Below are 18689 nucleotides of genomic sequence, written 5' to 3' on the forward strand. Positions count from 1 at the left end.
ACTCATTTTCAATCTATTTGTAGTATTTAAAAACGAAACAAACCCTCATAAAATTACAATTAATTAACCGAACATAATTTTTAAATATGTTGATATATATTATTTTAAAATATGGGGTCATATTCAATATTGACTCATATATCATGTGATCCGTGCTATCATTAAAATATGAGTCATAAATCATGTGTCTTTTACGTAAATCTTTTAAATTCAGTGTTATTGTGTATAAATAATGTTTTAATTATCAATATTTAATGCTAATGTGTACATTATATTTTAACCTCATGCTTAAAACCATTAACAATAATATTATTATGAATACTAAATAAAATATATTTAAAAGTAATTATAATCATGTTTATAGCATGTATATTTTAGATTGTATAAACAGGAGACAGGTTCTTTCATGGTGCCATATTTATTGGATTCTGTTCAGGTAACTATGTTTTAAATAATCATAAATGGAATTGATTTTTCCTTTTGCAATTCTCATGTTTTATATCCCAAGTGTTATGTTTTTTTAATCTTCATTTTTGTGGAAGTAATAAGGTCCCAAACATTGTTGTGGAGATCTGACCTCTAAGGATCCTTCAAATACTTGTAAAGACTTTAAAAAAACTAATCATGTCATGTCAGTGCAGGATAAGGGTATATATTCGACACGGATATGGTTAGACTTTTCCTGAAAATTTTCATATATTTGGAGGTCATATCCTCATTCATGTGTTGGACATGAGCGTTGTTATGGACACATTAAGAAAAATAAAGAATTGGAGCAATACACGCCTGAAGAGCCATTGTTCCAGATTTTTCTTGGCTCATATTGTTAACTCTTTTTTTTCTGTCAAAATCAACAATGCAACTGGTCCTGCTTGTGAATATGAAGTATCCCAGTGGGAACTAAAAAAATATTGATAATGCAGTGCCTTCTAATGAGGAACCCGAAATGGATGATAAAACTGTTCCCGATGAATTGATTCCAAAAGGTGGGACGATTACACTTAATTCCGGGAGGAGAGCAGTAAGCCTCAGAGTCACTAACAGTGGAGATAAGCCGGTTCAGGTGTTGCAAACTCTCTTCTTTTATTCATATTTTTTTTCTTGTTTAGAGTTTGATCAATTCCACACCAGTTTCAGTTCAGTCTATATTATTAGGATTTGAGTGCAAGTGTCAGATAGGGATAATGGTTAGGTTTTTCTATATTAATAGGATGTAAGCGTGTGTTAGGTCTTGATATGATTAGATTTTTCTAAGTTTTTCTGGAGAATCCCTGGAGGTCATATTCCGTATCCATATGTTGAAAATGAGCATTTCAAGAAGAATGTTGGGTGCCAACAGCATAGCTTTCGGTACCACTATATCTATGTGTACGTAGCTATGTAACTTGGACACGTGTGTGAGTGTTGGATACGAGTATGTGCATGTTCATATTTTTTTCCAAGAGTTTTCCATTTATTTGGAGGATCTTATCTTCATATCCTTATCCGAAAATGTGTCTGACATGTGTTGGACACGGTCTTAGTAACATAGGGACAGAGAATTGACCTACAATATAACTAACCAATAAACTTCGGTTAATTTTTTCCAAGGAAGAATTGAAAGATCTCTGTGCTAACCCTTTAACATTTTTTTTTCAGGTAGGAAGCCATTATCACTTTATCGAGGTAAACCCTGACTTGGATTTCGATCGAAGTAAAGCATTAGGCATGCGGCTAAATATACCAGCGGGAACAGCTTAAAGATTTGAGGTCGAGCGAGCATTTTAACCTTCATCTGTTGATAAGCTTGTTGTTTGATCATTGATTAAGTCAATTAACTGTTATTCATTGATCATGTTGTGGGTGTTGGTTATGTATATGTGTCGACACAGGTACGTTCAGTATTTACTATGTTTTTCCATATATTTAGAGCTAGTGACCATTGAATATATATATTCACACTGAAGTTGATTTAATCTATGAATGTATATGTTCGAATGCTAGTTGCTAAGTCAATCCGATTACTTGATTACTTCTTTTCTTGCATAATATAATCATTAGCTGCTTGTTATTGCATTTGACAATCCTAGGCTGAGAGTATTTCACTGAACACACACATGAATATTTTCTCTTGTTAGATTCATTCAATCATTTCCCTCAAAATGTAGAGAAGTGAATTTAACTAAACTTGCCCAGGAACGCATTTTTCCATCTTGAATAAAAGCAATAAATATTCATACTGATAAGGCTAGACCATCCAATTGTGTGGCTGTTCTTCCTTTAATATCGCCCTTTGATAATTTGCTTGAAGTCTAGGTTTGGTTAATATTCGATTTTTCTATTTAAACACTCTTGAAAGATGAATAAGGTTGGTCATTTGATTGTTTCTATCAGGATGGTATGATTTTTGATAAATTGGAGGGTGCAGATCCTTCCAGTCTCGCCAAAAAAGTTGCCAAGGTTACTGGGTTTATTAACCCTGGAGAAGCTGCTGCTCCTGCTAGTCTTGGGATGGCTGCCGGCCCCACCATCCTTGAGACGGTCCAAGATTTGGCAAAGGTAAATGGTTCATCCCTGACAGGAAATCAAGTGCAAACTGGTCTCGACGACAAACTTAAAAAATGCTTACATCCTTTTCTTTTCCTTGATTTCTTTTTTTTTTTCTCGAGTGATGATTGCAGAGTTGAAGAAGTCGTTGCACGCTGTGTTCTCACAATTCGGAAAGATACTGGATGTGTTAGCATTGAAGACACGGAAACACAAAGGTCAAGATTGGGTTATTTTCGAGGATGTTAGCTCCGCTACCAATGCTCTTAGGCGAATGCAGGGCTTTCCCTTTTATGACAAGGAGATGGTATATGTATTTTTGCATTTGGTTCCATGTTTCTGTCATTGATGGAGACTGCAACAAGTTTCCAAGCTCCGCTTTTAATTTGTCAAAATTGTTTTTCCTTGTTTCTGTCTATGAATTATTATTAAATTCTATATGTTTTAACATTTGTTGCGGATACTAATCAGATTACGTAAGTATGAATCAAATGACTAAATTTAATATATAAAGAGATAGTATTAATTGTACTTTTTTCAGTTACACAAGCATCAAATATAATGCAATTGTCACTACCAAACAATAACACAACTGGTTGTGAAGCTAGACCCTAGGTTGGATCAATCTCAAAGGAACTATAATCCAAGAGATTAGCATATCATTAATGCTTAATTCTACTCGACTATACTCTCTCCAATTCAGTATTATGTTTAACCAGTTGGTCACTCAAATCCTTTCTCCATCCTTGGATCAGACTCTCCTGATTCTTGATGATCTCGGACTTCATTTTCAATTCTTCCACTGTTGCTATCTCCTGTTAGAACAAGAAACAAGTTAAATTGAGCTGCTTTGGAGTGGCTTAATCATACACCGCAATCATCTACAATAAAAGTTGTTGGGTTTACTTTTCTGAGCATTTCAGCTTTGGTTGGTTGATCCTCACGTTGCAAGCCAAGGAAGTATAACTGAAACTTCTTAGCAGCCTCCATGAAATCTCTAGCATGCCTGTCCACATCAACTATGGCAATTGCAAATAAAAACACCATTTTAGAACACAAGGATTTGATCCAAAAAGCTTATATTAACTAAATTTATCTGAACTTTTTTGGGTACTACGTTAGTAAGTTAATGCATTCATTTAAGTACATCTATCTGATTCTGAACAATGATAAAATATGGAACCAAGCATCAGAATAAGAACAAATATCAAAAGACTACCACAGAAGGAACATGGCATATCATCTTTATATATATATATATATATGAAGAAAAAGAAATGGAAATGCTTTGGAAATTAAGGAGAGGGTGAGAACTACTAACTCTGATGAGAAGGGTGGGGAGAACGGTCAATAGCTTGAAGCTTCCTTGAGGGCAAACATGGCAACAAAGTCGTCTCAAACTCAACCACAATGTAAACATTAATATATTTTTAATATATTTTTATCATAAATTATATAAAATTTAATATTAATTAAAATAAAAATAATACATGATATATTTAAATACTCAAGTAATATATTATCAACATATATAATTTTTATATAAATAATTTTTATTTAAATATTTAAAATTTTACTTGTTAAAAATATAAAAAAAAGACAATTTGGTAAAATATACATTCTAGTAATCTTTTATTCCTTCAACCAAATACGGTAATCTTACATTCCTACCAAACTAACCAAACACAGTAATGTAATATTCTCAGTAATTCTATTCCCTGATAATCTTTTATTCCCGATGCTAATCTTACATTCCGTAAACCAAACACACCCTTAATGATATATCTTAAATAAATAAAAATAAAAATAATTAAATATTATATTTTTAAAATTTAAAATAAAATAATGTATAAAATTTAAACGAAAACGATCAATCACTTAGTTTACCCAAAACTAAATGTAAAAGATGATCGGAAGCGCAACTTATTGTACAGTTTTGGTTTTGGAAGACATCTTAAAGATTCGGATGGTGAAAATCTTTTTATCATTGAAGAATCATATATTAAAAAGTAACCCTATTTAATGGTTAAACACAGACATGTGATATGTGATCATTATGATCGGGAAATGAACGTCGGCGACAGTATAAAATAAAAGCTACGATCGTTTTTTTCCCTTTACTTGCAGGTACACTGTCTTCATTATTTGGGTAAACAATACTGTGGTCCCTTTCATCATCATTTGGCTGTGAATTTTATATTTTTCTCTAACATCTAATGGTTGCGTTTCTTCCACTCTAAGTTGATCGTAATTTAGCGTTTTTATTTTAGATTTTTTGGTAATTTTCAGCACCAACCCTCTTCCATCAGCATCTGGTCAAAACTCTACTCAGAAAACTCAGACAAATCTTAGAACTGAACAGAAGAGAAGCATAATCAGATCAAGAATCAATGAAGACAACTTAGATTCCTTGTTCCACCCAGATTCAAAGCTTTTCAGTTCTAAGTTCCAACACTAAAAGTACCTACTTTCAGACATCCTCGCCTCGCCTCTCCTGTCTTGTCTTTCACAATGAACAAAGGCAGCTACACCACCACTAACAATAGCATCAAAAAGCTAAAGCTAGCCACAAATTCCAGAAACCCCATTTCAGTACACTTTTTACCAATCTTAATAATCCTGGTTTTCACCATCCTTCCCCGTTCTGCCCTCAAAATAGCACCCCCTTTGCCCATTTTACCCATCCCTTCAGCACCTCAGCTCGAATGGCAACTCTCTTCGATGGCACTCTTTCTGCACTTTGGACCCAACACCTTCACTGACTCAGAGTGGGGAACGGGTCATGTCAACCCGTCTGTATTCAACCCTACCCAACTTAACGCTTCTCAGTGGGTACATGTGGCCAAGGAAGCTGGGTTTTCAAGGGTGATTCTCACTGCAAAGCACCATGATGGCTTCTGCTTGTGGCCAACTGAATACACGGATTACTCTGTGAAGGCCAGTCCTTGGAGAAATGGGTATGGCGATGTTGTTGGTGAGTTGGCCTCGGCCGCTAAGGAAGCTACTGTTGCTTTGGGGCTTTATTTGTCTCCATGGGATAGGCATGAGTATTGCTATGGGAAGACTCTGGAATACAATGAATTCTATATCGGGCAGATGACTGAGTTGTTGACTAGGTAACTCATTGAATCTTCTCTTGTTTGCTTATCTTAATCGTGAATTCTATATGGGATGACTTTACCATTATCTTTGCCTTCTTTGGTTCTTCTTTTAAGGTAATTGTTCTCTCTGATTATGTTCATATGAAGTATGTTTGCTTGTGCAACTGATTGGTTTTGTAACTGTTGTACTGCCTTATCTTTCAGCTTTTTTACTTGAACTGAATTCTACTTTTCCTACCAAATATATGCTACATTAGCTGATGGTGTAGATTAAATTTCAATTTAGTTGGACCTTGCTTTTTCTTTCACATTTCAAGATTTCTTGTTGAATTTTGTCATTCTAGTAACTATGGCAGTGCGTGAATCCTTTTTTTCATACTTCTGTTCTGCTATCTTAGGTTTTCTGAATTGAGAAGGGAGTAATATTATATTTCCGGTTTCGAATTTAAGCAGGTATGGAGATATCAAGGAAGTATGGTTGGATGGTGCCAAAGGAGAGGGGGAAAAGGATATGGAATATTACTTCGATACATGGTTTAGTCTCATTCATCAGCTCCAACCAGGGGCTGTCATCTTCTCTGATGCAGGTCCTGACACCAGGTGGATTGGCGATGAGGCTGGTGTTGCCGGTTCTACTTGTTGGTCTATTTTCAATCGAAGCAATGCTGCTATTGGTGGAACTGATCCTCAGTAAGCATATATTTTCGTTTTATAGTTTAGGCCTTTTGTCCCGAAAATGCCTCGTGATTGTGTCATTGCCAACAACAAATTCTCCATGAAATCTATGAAGTCAGGGCCTGCTTGCTTTGGATCATCACAAGCAATTTTCTTTTGGAACCAGACTAGTACCTCTAGACTCTATTGTTATAACATTATATTTTATTTTCTAACAGATACTCCCAAGGAGGAGACCCTCATGGTCACGACTGGGTACCTGCTGAGTGTGATGTCTCAATCAGGCCGGGTTGGTTTTGGCATGCATCTCAAGTGCCAAAGTCGGCATTGAAGCTTCTTGACATATACTACAAATCAGCTGGTCGAAATTGTCTTTTGTTGCTAAATGTGCCCCCAAATTCTTCCGGTCTTATTTCTGATGAAGATATACAAGTACTCCAAGAATTCAAGGAACTTCGGAGGTCTATATTCTCCAATAATCTGGCCGATAATGGTCTCCTAAATGCCAGCAGTATACGAGGGGGCAATGGTAACTCTCAGTTCAGTCCGTATAATGTCCTTGAAGAAGGTATTGGCACTTATTGGGCTCCTGAGGAGGATCAATGTGATTGGGTCTTATATTTGGACCTTCGAGAAACAGTATCTTTTAATGTTTTACAAGTTCAAGAGCCGATTCACATGGGACAACGTATCATAAAGTTCCACCTTGAGATCCTGAGTAGAGGTAGATGGAAGAATGTGATTAATGGCACAACAGTGGGATATAAAAGGTTGCTGCAATTCCCTACAGTTCAATCTCGGTACTTGAAGTTTGTCATTGACAAGTCTCGAGCTAATCCTCTTATTTCTTTTCTGGGGATCCATGTGGATCAATTTTCGATTCTGAGCCATGCATCTAATACAACCTCACAAACATATATCGATGGCAGTCAAGTCCTTCAGCAATATCCATACAACCATTCCCAAACGGTCCCAGTACAGTACATGTAATTTCAAGCTGCAATTGTCGTACGGGTGAGTGTTCAAAACACATTAAAATTTATTGCTGCATAGCTTGGGGCATCTTCAAAATGCCAAATATACAATAAGTTGGTAGTACTGCATTTGTGTATGATTGTTAATATTATTATCTTTATTCATATGGAACATAGTTTCTCCTGCGTTGAGTCTTAACATTTATGCTGAACTGAAACATAGGTGTTGCTGCAAGGGTCTGGTACTATATTTCACAACCTTAATGTCCATCTTTACTTGTTTTTGCTTTTATTCATCCGTCTTATTTCTGTTCAACGAGCCACAATCGAATATTGGGATTTAGAGTTCATTAAGGAGTAATTGCATGATATAGGGCGGAATGAAAAAGAATTGGATCCATTTTATTACACTGTAGTCTTTGGTTTCTTGGATGATTGTATAAGCCACAAAGGGGTGTACTATTGAAACAATGATGAACTTAGAAAATCACAATATATGTTTAGAATGTGCAAAGAGCAAATTGTGGGTTCATTACTTGGGAGCGACTTTATCCGCTGCCTTGGACGAGGTTAGTTTCCCCTGCATCCAGTTCTGCAGCATCTGTAATGAAGCTTTTGGTTGATCCATTGGAACCATGTGACCAGCATTATGTACCTGCATCATTTGTTTGGTTGAAGGTAAAAAACTAAATGACATGAGAACAGTTTATAAGCATTAAAAATGGCAGAAAGAAGCATGCAGATGCAGCCTGGTTGAACCTTGAGGAAACTGAGAGGACCATGGCTTTTCAGTTGTCCAGCTTGAACACCATCAACTACAAATGGAACTGTGGGAGTTGCCCCAAACTCTTTCTGCCCCGACCATGCCATAGCATGAACCCAGTTTGAATTGCCTGCCCCAAGTGAGTTATAGCAGACTGAATATTGTACTATATTTCTTCAAATTTTAGATGAAGAGTCTCACCAATCCAGTTGCATATAAGGTCATACTCTCCTGCATATACAAGCACCATGATACCATCCTCAAGAAGAGCAGGTATGCCAACTTCAAAATTCCTCATCCAGTCCGTAATCATGGCGTCGTATACTGTAGTGCTGCATGACACGAAATCTATGTTTCCGACCCCTAAGGCATCCCGAACCGATTTCAGATTGAGGAACGTCTCTACTGCTGAGAAATCATAGCACAAATCTCCTTCGCACTGCTTTCTAATGTCATAGAACTGTACACCATCATAAATTCCACAACTCAGAATTGTGTTTGAATTACTTCTGCAATCATATAACAAGGGTAGATATGTTATCTTACATTTAAATTACCAACGATACTCATGATCTGATTAAATAAACCAGTGCAAACTTCATAAGAATCCACACAAGCATCTCCACCTTTAGAATCTGCAATGGCAGTTAACACCAATGATATCAAATCACAAAAAGAAGTGCATAGATGTTGATTTCAATCTTTTAGTGGTGAGAGCAAGAAATACCACAGGTTCTGGTTGCCTGCACGCATGAAGGGACCAACTTTTTGATACTGACATAATCAGAATGTGTAATTATGCTTGTGTTCAAAGCATATTCTGGGTATGCTTGATACTGGATTTCAGGATTTGTTAGCCCATTTCCAATGGCAAAACCCTGTTCAAACATTCAAAAATTAATTCTCAATCAAATGGAATGGATGAAGTTAAAGAGATAAGTACCTTCAGATTGACATGAATTCCCTCTTTTGCTTTGTTTCCCTGGTGAACTCGGACAGCGAATGCCGGAACATAGTGCCCAGCATACGATTCTCCGGTTATGTAAAAGTCATTCTCAACATACTCAGGATGCTGCTTGAAAAATTCCTGAAAGTACATACAAGACAGTTTAGCTTCTCTTTGTATGGAAAGGAATGTCAGATGATAAGTAAGAAACAGACCTGCAAGAAGTCATATAAATCGTTGCTGACACCGGTTTCGTTGTGGCGAATGTCGTTTTCGTCTGTCGTATAACTGAAACCAGTTCCGGTGGGCTGATCAACAAACAAAATGTTTGATGCCTTGTCCCAACCATAGTCATTCCATACAAGTGACAAGTTTTTGGAAAGATGGAAAGGACCATTTTCATAGAATAATGCCAATTCACTGCTGCATCCTGGACCTCCGGTCAACCAAATCACCACAGGGTCCTTTTTGCTGTTCCGTGATTCGAAGAAAAAGTAAAACATCCTGTCATAAGGCATTTTTAAAGCAAAGTATGTCAATAAATTCCATGTGTAGGTGCAAGTCATTTTAATAGTTTCACATGCCAAAACATCATTTGAAACCAACATTAGTGCATTCGTCGGCATTAAATATAATGCATGATTGGAACTAGGTTTATGAAGTCAACTGAATCTGGAACTTTAGATCTAAACTTTTTTATAATTGCTTCTTCTTCATTTATCAGAGAAACGTTCACATTTAGGAATATATTGAATATTCACTGCATATACAACCTGTCTCTGAATTTAAATAATATGAAAGAAGTAATCAGATAAAGTTGATATCCTTAGTGTAGATTGAAAATAAAATACCAGAGACGTGGTTTTACACATGACAGACACAATATTTTATGTTAGAGGGAATGGACTTTCAGGGGACGAGTGCCCTCAAGTGAAAGTCCAACTGCCCCTCAGTCATCCCTGGTTTTACATAGCAGATCCAAAACATAGAACCCAGTACTTGTATATATGATTTAGAAGACGTGGGGTTACCTTGCAGCAATAGCATGTGGAAGTTTATAGTAGCCAGTATGGTGACCAAGCTCCTGAACTGAAGGACCAGGATCTCCAACCACAGGGAATCTGAATTGCTTTTCAACAATCCTGGAAGACTCTGCTGTAAGGTCATTGCTGCCACCATTAACAGCCTCTTTTGGGGACAAGTTAAGTCCTTTTATGAGCTTTTCAGCCTGTAACTTTGCCAGGCTTGAACTTGAAGGTTTAGCATAGAATGGTGAAAAGAGCATAAAAAGAGAAAGTAGGAGGAGTTTTTGAGATGAAGTTGATGCCATTTTTTTTGTGGGGGCAGATGAATTCAAGGTGTTGTTTGGTTTAACTTTATATAGAGCTTGGAATGGAAACAAAATCCAAATACGAAAGGAAAAAAATTAAAGAAAATAAACGGTCACCACTCATCACCAGCTTTTCACATTGTGTGAAACTACCGATACACATTGAACCCTCCTCAACGCTTAAATCTCATTAATTATTTGGACTCTAATTTCCTTCCAAATTTTGGTTGCAAATACATTACATTCATGAACAAGGAAAGTGGTGTATCAAGATTTTGTCTTATATCACATTTTGCTTCATGTATTTTAAATAATTCTTGAAATCTTCAGCTTCTAACTCTTAAAATCTTCACAAGAATCTATATAGATTCTTCCATTTATACCTCTTTTGAGTTAACAACTAAAATCTTCCATTAAACTTGTGATTTGTAGAAAATCACATTACTTGTCTTGTAATCCAAGGTTCTCCACTCTTGTTTTTAGGTTAGGTTTATTATATATCATTAGCCATCATAAAATCTGGATTAGTCTATGTTATAAAGAAAGCATGATAACTACGAATGTAAAACAATAGCAAAAAAGGGTAGAAAATCCTTTCAAGAAAAATCATTGTTATGATTATCGGAACGATTAATGATAGACGAAAACGATTGAACAAAAATAAAAGACATCAAGATTTATGTGAAAATCCCTAAAGGAAAAAGCCACATGCATGAGAGAAGAAAATTTCACTATGTCGAAAAATACATGATCTATAACAATTGTTACACTACAAAACCCTAATTCCTACTTTCTATTTGTTGGGATCGAACAAATTATATTGCTCCGTATCTTCATGGGCCAGTCTAAGAAAAAATGGGTCATAACTAGGGGTGTAAATGAACAGAGCGTTCGGTGAACTATTCGTAAATTGTTCGTATACCATTCATTTATGTTTGTTTATTAAGCAAAATAAACGAGTATGAACAAAAAAATTATGTTTATTTAATAAATGAACGAATATGAACTTAGATGTGTTCGTTTGTTTATGTTCACAAACAAGCTCGTTTATGAACTCATTTATCGGATCGTTCATTTATGTTCATGAACAAGCTCGTTTAGAAGTTGTTTACTTTTTATTTTTTACATTTTAAATATTGGTGGATGTATGGAGTAAATTGAACACTAGGTGAAATTCGGAGATTAAATTATGAAGCTTATGGAGTTTAAGCATTAGTAGCGTAATTTTATCATTTTAGCTTGCAAATGAACATGTTCACGAACACGTTTACGAACATAGCTTTGTTCATTCGTTCAAGCTCGATTCATTTACAACCCTAGTCATAACGCTAACAATCACGGATAGAAGAATGGTAATTTTCACTAATATGGAAAAAGGAAGAATGCTTTCTCCAAATGCTCTTGTATTCTTTTTTACTTTCATATTAGTGAAAATTCTCTTCTTTTACTCGTGATTTTTCTTAAAATGATTTTCCACGTGACATAATCTTGGTTGCTATCGTTTTCCATTCGTTATTATCGTGCTTTCATCGTAATATAGACTAATCCAAAATTTATGATGGGTAACTCCCATTTTCTGTTTGCTTGTGTACAAGATTCATGTTTGCTTGTACATCCAAAATTATTCTTTGATGAACATAGTAACAATCATGCTTTGCTTTTGTCATTTGTGTTTGTTCATAATCATATATTTGTTTCCCATTGAAGAATAGGGATAAAGGGGCTTTCAAGGCAAGGTTAGAAAACCAGATGAATGTTGCGTACAAGACATGAAAACATGACAAAACTTGACTCAATGTTTACGAATAGGAGAATGAAGCGAAAGGAACATGGGATCTTCCGAAGCATAATAACTGTGACCTCGGATAATAATGCCCTAACAAAACGTGATACCTGCAAAACTCACATCATTTTTCTCATATGGATCTCAACTTTACTTTTTGAGTTTTTCACTGAACCAACTTTTGGATTTTATGTGTGATAAGTGATTTATTTAGTTACTATTTTACTTTTAAATTGTTCCGTAATTATTGGTTTTTGTGGTTTATGTGTTCGTTTTGATTTATTTTCTGTGCAGGACACTAAATTATGAAAATTGCACTAAAATTACGGAATTATGCAGTTTTTTTTATTTTCGGAATAAAAGTTAGATTAGTGGGCATGACTTTGGACATGGAGCATATGACGTGGCGATGATGTCAGCACCTTCTAGAAGGTCCAATCAGCGCTTCTAGAAGAACGAATAGATTAGTCGCACGTTTCTACAATTCGGATTTGAATTAAACTCAAGTTTTATGATAATATTTTAAATATTATATTATATTTTATCTTATCTTTGTTTTAGGTATTTTAGTTTAAATAGTTTTAAGTATTTTAATTAGAATTTATTTCTTTATTTAAGGAATTATCTTTAGCTTGTTTTTAAGATTTTGAAGGATATAAATACATCTCAGGGTAAGCCTAGAAACATATCTTTTAACAACGAAGAATTTACTCTTCTTCTTATTCTCTCTAGCTTTATAAAATTCCTTCTTTTATTTCCTTTCAAGTTTTTGATTTTATTTTATTTTAAAGTTTTGTTTTCAAATATGTTAAGTATGACTTTGGTCATGCTTAGCTAATTTTCTTTTAAGCCGAAGGCTAAAGAGAAAGCTTAATTCCAAACGTGAGAATTGTAAGACACTTAAATCGTTTTGGATTTTTCTCTCTGTTTTCTGGGTTTATTTTCAAATCAAAACGATTTTCAAAATCAAAAGTCGGCATTGGTCTGGATGTTGTTAAGGTTAACGTGGGAAGAATGATTTACTTATTGAAGCACATTCGACTTCATGTGAACAAACTAGCAAAATTGTTTGCTAAGAGGAAAATGAGATCGGAAACATAATCCGAGTTGTTAGTTTTTTCGAACTTCAACGTTTTAAGATATACAATATTGTTGTTGCTTAGATCAACTCACAAACCGAAATTTAAGAGTGCACTTGGATATTCGATATACAAAACATAGTCACAAGGAATTATCCTTGTAGACAAGTAGCAGATGTGAATCTTGAAGTGAATATCTGTTTCGATGAGCAGAGGAATTTGAGGCAAAGTTGAAGTCTGAGGTTGTTTTTACCATAAGTTTTCTTTATCTCAATTTATTTTATTTATTTAATTGTTTGTTTAATCTTTATCTTTTTATTTCTTTAAACGATTTAAAAACCCCTTTTTTCTTTACCATTATCTTAAAATTATTATTTATTATTTTATAATTATTTTCCCTTTTAAACGAATTATAATTATTTATTTTATTTTATTCTATCCTTTTATCTTTATATAAAATTATATATTCTTCTAAATCAAGAAAAAGTTCACTAAATCAGACACACCACAATCTCTGTGGATCGATCATACTTCTATATACTACTCTGTCTTTTTACTTATTAAGAAGCCGAAATTATTTTGATAGCAAAACAACAGTTATCGATATGCCTCATTTGGTACCATTATGATTGAAATTTGAAACCGTCGTAAAAACAAAATACTTGTTTTATAGGATATCCCCCAATTAACAACCAAGTAAATAAAATCCAGGTAAAGTACACAGATGATCCTTCGATTATATGATATTGTTTTGTTAAGTCCTCCGACTATTAAAACTAACAAAACGATCCTCTCGATATAGAGAGTTGCTCTGTTGAGTCTCTCGACTATTAAAACTTACAAAATGGTCACTCGACTATTCATTATGTTCCAAACTCATCTTTTTCTGTTAAAAAATTGATGGCAGACTGAGTTGGATATTAACTTGCTGACTGAGATATGATAAAATATGTCTCGTAATCTCAAACGACTATCATATCTCAGTTAGTAGCTTAAAGTCTAGCTCAGACAACTATTAATTTTTTTGATGGAAAAAGACAATTTGGAACATAATGAATAGTCGAGTGATAATTTTGTAACTATGAAGGGAAGGGAGATAATATCTAAGGGAAGGGAGATAATCACATTCCTAGTAATATACCCTAAAATATCTACTGTTGGGAATAAAAGATTATCGGGGAATAAGATTACTGGCCAACCAAACGAGGGAATGAGGATTTCATTCCTATTAATTCAAAAAACAAAAGGTTTTAAATATTCTTCCTTAAATGAATGACGTAACCTTAGTTCATATTCTTCCTTTCTCCACTTTAATTTTCTAGGAAAGCAAACAGAAAATCAAAGGGAAAATTTCAAAAATTAGTTTGTTTTTGAGATATCAAATAATCCTTAAGTCCCAAATACTTTGATTTCAGAAACCCATCTATTCTCAACGCATCAATTTTGATCTATAAGTCTTCATTCTCATTTTTTTTACGAAATAAAAAATCAAAGACTAAGAAAATTATCTAAAATATTTCGATTGCGACAATCCATTTATAAGAAAGTGAAATCGAGACCTCAACTCTCAAAAATTAGTTTCAAAATATTTCAATATTATTTATAATGACAAAATGAATTCAAAAATTCAGGATTTGAAGAACTGATCGATAAAAAAAATAACAGTGCGGGCTTCAAGTTGATATCCAAAAGCTTGTCATTTCTCACTCCCTTCTAGCTAGATTAATGAGATGAAATTTTCGGATTAAATTTTGAAGTTTGGTACCATTTGTCATTCCATGTATCAATAGATTCAATATTCCTTACATTTGAGATCTATTAATTAGTCGAGTGGCCAATGATGTTCATATTATCTCATCTTATATAGATTTGAATCCCCACATTTACCTTAAATGTAGTGTAACATCCTCAATACCAGGTTAGTGACCAAATTGTAAAGTTTCAGAATTTGATGACTAAAGTAGAAGAATGAAATAATTCAATGATTATTTGAATATATAATGAATGTTATTTGGTAATTATTAAAGGAAATTAAGGGTATTATGGTTTTTTCCTTTAAAAGATATTCTTCCCCCTTTTATAAGAGTGAAAAACGTGGGAAGAGAGCTATCTGGAAGCTTTCTTCTTATTGCTTTCTCTTCTTCACGTGGGGCTTAGCTACATAGGTAAGTTTAATTTCAGTTGGTTAATTCTTGAGTTTTAAGCTTAGTTTTGATTCTTTGGGTATTAAATAAGCTTAAGGAAAGCTTATATGGGATTTAAGCAATAAGATAAAGGAATTATGAAGGAATTTGCAATATGAGTTTTAAGATGAAATTTTGATATGGTATGGTTGTTGAAGTTTTATGGATAAATTTGACTTGTCATCAATCTAATTAAGAAGTATGAAGTGTTAGAATTGGAATTAGAACACATTGAAAATTTGGTATGATTCTTGAATCTCATATGCAAGATAGGATTTTGAGGTTTAAGATGAAATAAATGAATATAGATTGGTTTAAGTATGTGTACTAGAGTTAAGAATAAAAAGGGGATGATATATGAAGTGTTTGAGAGGAAATGAAGTAATTTTTGGGTTGAAAATATGATTTCTGGGCAAGGGGAATCGGTACCCATTCAAGGGGAACCGATACCCCTTCAAACGAACAAAATTTCCAGAATGTCATGAGGGAATCGATACCCCCTTAGTAGGGAACCGATTCCCCCTAAAGGAAAATTGTAAATATTGGTTTAATAAGTTCGTTTAAGTTGCTAGTATCCAACTACAAGGTGTGAGTATCTAATAATTGCCTCAAAATGTACATTTATGTAGATTCTGCGCATAAAGCAATTCCGGAACATTTGGCAAGTAAGATCGATCAAGGGAAGATAAGAGATTGGAATTGACTAGTGAGGCCAAGGTGAGTGCATACTAGTGATATGTAGTGTTTAATGGAAATAAGACTTACGATGAGTCTATTTCCTAGAGTAATATGCATGAAGTCATGGACATGATTATGTGTGGTTATAATTATATGTGATTATCTGTATTACATTGATTGTATGTATGCATGACTAAAGATAATGATATGCTTTGTATATGCTATATGATGTATGTAAGACTTTATTATGTAATAATGGAAGAACATGGAATAAGTTATATGATATGGTATAAGTGATTATACGAGAAATGTTAGGAGACTCTAAGAGAATAGTATGAATTCGAGGGCATAAATAAGGATACATAAGTTATATAGGGAAGATTGATAAATTAAAGGAAACTATGGTTTATGTATTATAGTGAAGAGCTACAAAGTTTTATTAAAGAGTATTGTGGAAGTCATGAGAAATTGAACTAAATAAATAGATGGTTTATGTGAGTGGAAAAGGAAAATGATATAAAATAAATGGAAATTATTTATAAGATAGCAGGAGACTAATTGAACATGTAATATAAACTTTATAAAGGAGTACTTGGGTAAAATCATTATATGATACAATTATAGAGTATTACTATACAAATCATATTAAAATATGATATATGAGAATATGAGTAAGTTTATAGGATATTGATAGGACATATAAGAATATTTAAATGTATGATGATATGAAAAAGGGAATACAAAGAAATGGAGCATCAGGTAGATAATATGATATCATTTATTATATATCTATATGATATATGCCATCAGGTAATATGATAGGACTCTGAAAATTGATATAAACTATGAGAAAGTGTTATAGGTGTTTCTTGTGTTATATGAAGCATATATGATCATATGTGAACAAGATATGATATGTATGTTTATATGAATATCTGAGAAATGAACTAAGCTATATGATATGTTATATGACATGGATCTATGTAACTACGCGAGAAAGTATATAAGCTATGTGACATGTAAATGTGACTCATATGAAAATGTTCTATGAGTAATTGAACTATGTGTTATGTGAAATGATAAGTATAAAAGAAAATGCCCATGTTATGTGTCTTGGGAGCTAGGGGTATAGTTGGCATGCCAAGAGTCGAGGGTTTACCTATGTTCTACGGAACATATGGACAGTTTTACCTATGTCTTTCGAGACATATGGACAGTATACCTATGTTCTAAGGAACATATGGACAGTTTACCTAGGTTCTTCGGGACCTATGGACAGTTACCGAGGATCTTTATGACCTCTGGATAGTTACCGAGGATCTTTATGACCTCTGGATAGGTCCTTCGGGACATTTATATGAGCTGTGATGACAGCATAGTGGTGCACAACCTCAATAGACTCACATATCTACAGTTCTCACAGGTGTACATGGGCTAATCAAGAGATATAAACAAATATATGTTAGTGATATGATAAATGTATTACAAATGATATGATGTTGCGTGTGTATAGTGTTTGATTGAAAAGGTTAAGCATAAAAGTATGTGATTACATGATAAACTGCTAATGATGATTTATGTGTATGTATGTATTTATTGTTAATTAATCTGATATAATTTTACATGATATGAGGAAGTCATGTAATTTGGTATAGCATGATAGAACAGAACATGCATATATTGATATATGTTATAAAGTGCATTATAAGTTGTTATGCCTCACTAAGTCTTCGACTTAGCGTGTGATTGTTTCACACGTAGGTTTCGAGAAGAGTAAAGAGTAATGCGGAGCAAGACAGGTCAGTTTTCCTTACCAAATGTCAGATAAGAAAATATAGGTACTGTATATAGAGTGTAGTTGGCATGTAGTCTAAAGATATAAATTGTATGAACTCTGATATATTTCGTAAACGTTTTGAATAAGTTAAGTGTTATCAAAGTTTTTAAATTACTCATTATTTTATACGAATAAATGTTTGAAAAGTCAATGTGACACTTCGGACTCGTATCCAGGTCGGATACGGGTTGGGGGTGTTACATGTAGACCCTTCAAAATTCGCGACACAGTGAAAATGTTTTGCAATAGTCTCCAAGCTTGTTTTGCAATGTGTTTTGCCATTCGGAAAGTGTAGGTTGGGATATTTTGCCATAGATTTCATCAGAACTTTTTTTTCTGTTTGAGAAAATAGTCTACACCATCTTTCTCATTAGACGAAATTCCAATCAACGTTACCATAAGCTTTTGCTAGATCTAATTTCGGAGCCATTACTCCATTGTGACCAATTTTCCTTATTTTGATAGCATGAAAGGCTTCATGTGCAATAAGGGTGTTGTCTTGAATATGTCCACCATTCACAAATTTCGATTGAGTAGGACAGACCAAGAGGCTTAAGCCTTGATGCAAGAATTTCGTTAATTATGTTGTAGGAGAAGTTGCAAACACTAATCGGTCCTATACGATCAATAACGATCCTATCGTTGGTTCAGAGCATCCGATTGCCTTATAAAATATGGAATTCTAGGGCAGATTTAATAGAATACCATCAATTTTTTCCACTTGATTGAATCTTCATTAGATCTCTGATTTAATCTCCAATTTTTTTGACTTCATATAAAGTTCAAATTATACCCTTTTTTTCAAAGTGGTGCC

General features: G+C 34.0%; 3 protein-coding genes across 5 annotated transcripts; 1 reads left to right on the forward strand and 2 right to left on the reverse strand.

Annotated features, from left to right (window-relative positions):
* Window positions 1–3209: 3209 nt before the first annotated feature.
* On the reverse strand, window positions 3210–4668 carry LOC120150595 (mediator of RNA polymerase II transcription subunit 28-like). The gene is made up of 4 exons (XM_039163246.1): window positions 4648–4668; window positions 3848–3926; window positions 3433–3545; window positions 3210–3341 (listed from the first exon to the last, which is right to left on the reverse strand). The coding sequence occupies exons 1-4, from the start codon at window positions 4666–4668 to the stop codon at window positions 3210–3212; spliced, it is 345 nt and encodes a 114-aa protein (XP_039019177.1).
* Window positions 4669–4802: 134 nt separating this feature from the next.
* LOC120150447 (alpha-L-fucosidase 1-like) lies at window positions 4803–7924 on the forward strand. Of its 2 annotated transcripts, XM_039163140.1 has the most exons (4): window positions 4803–5642; window positions 6081–6317; window positions 6521–7316; window positions 7791–7924. In XM_039163140.1, exons 1-3 carry the CDS (start codon window positions 5038–5040, stop codon window positions 7290–7292), a joined length of 1614 nt encoding a protein of 537 aa, XP_039019071.1. In that variant the 5' UTR covers window positions 4803–5037; the 3' UTR covers window positions 7293–7316; window positions 7791–7924. The 2 variants fall into 2 exon arrangements, with proteins under 2 accessions (XP_039019071.1, XP_039019070.1); XM_039163139.1 differs by lacking the exon at window positions 7791–7924 and having other exon boundaries at window positions 4804–5642; window positions 6521–7573.
* On the reverse strand, window positions 7650–10334 carry LOC120150449 (serine carboxypeptidase-like 48). 2 transcript variants are annotated; one of them, XM_039163141.1, is made up of 8 exons: window positions 10017–10334; window positions 9201–9489; window positions 8983–9126; window positions 8767–8917; window positions 8586–8674; window positions 8241–8499; window positions 8036–8193; window positions 7650–7931 (listed from the first exon to the last, which is right to left on the reverse strand). In XM_039163141.1, the coding sequence occupies exons 1-8, from the start codon at window positions 10313–10315 to the stop codon at window positions 7809–7811; spliced, it is 1512 nt and encodes a 503-aa protein (XP_039019072.1). In that variant the 5' UTR covers window positions 10316–10334; the 3' UTR covers window positions 7650–7808. The 2 variants fall into 2 exon arrangements, with proteins under 2 accessions (XP_039019072.1, XP_039019073.1); XM_039163142.1 differs by having other exon boundaries at window positions 8036–8169; window positions 10017–10331.
* Between the last annotated feature and the right edge of the window lie 8355 nt (window positions 10335–18689).

This window comes from Hibiscus syriacus, unplaced genomic scaffold (genome assembly GCF_006381635.1).
Source record: "Hibiscus syriacus cultivar Baekdansim isolate YM2019G1 unplaced genomic scaffold, ASM638163v2 tig00111022_pilon, whole genome shotgun sequence".
NCBI lineage: Eukaryota > Viridiplantae > Streptophyta > Magnoliopsida > Malvales > Malvaceae > Hibiscus > Hibiscus syriacus.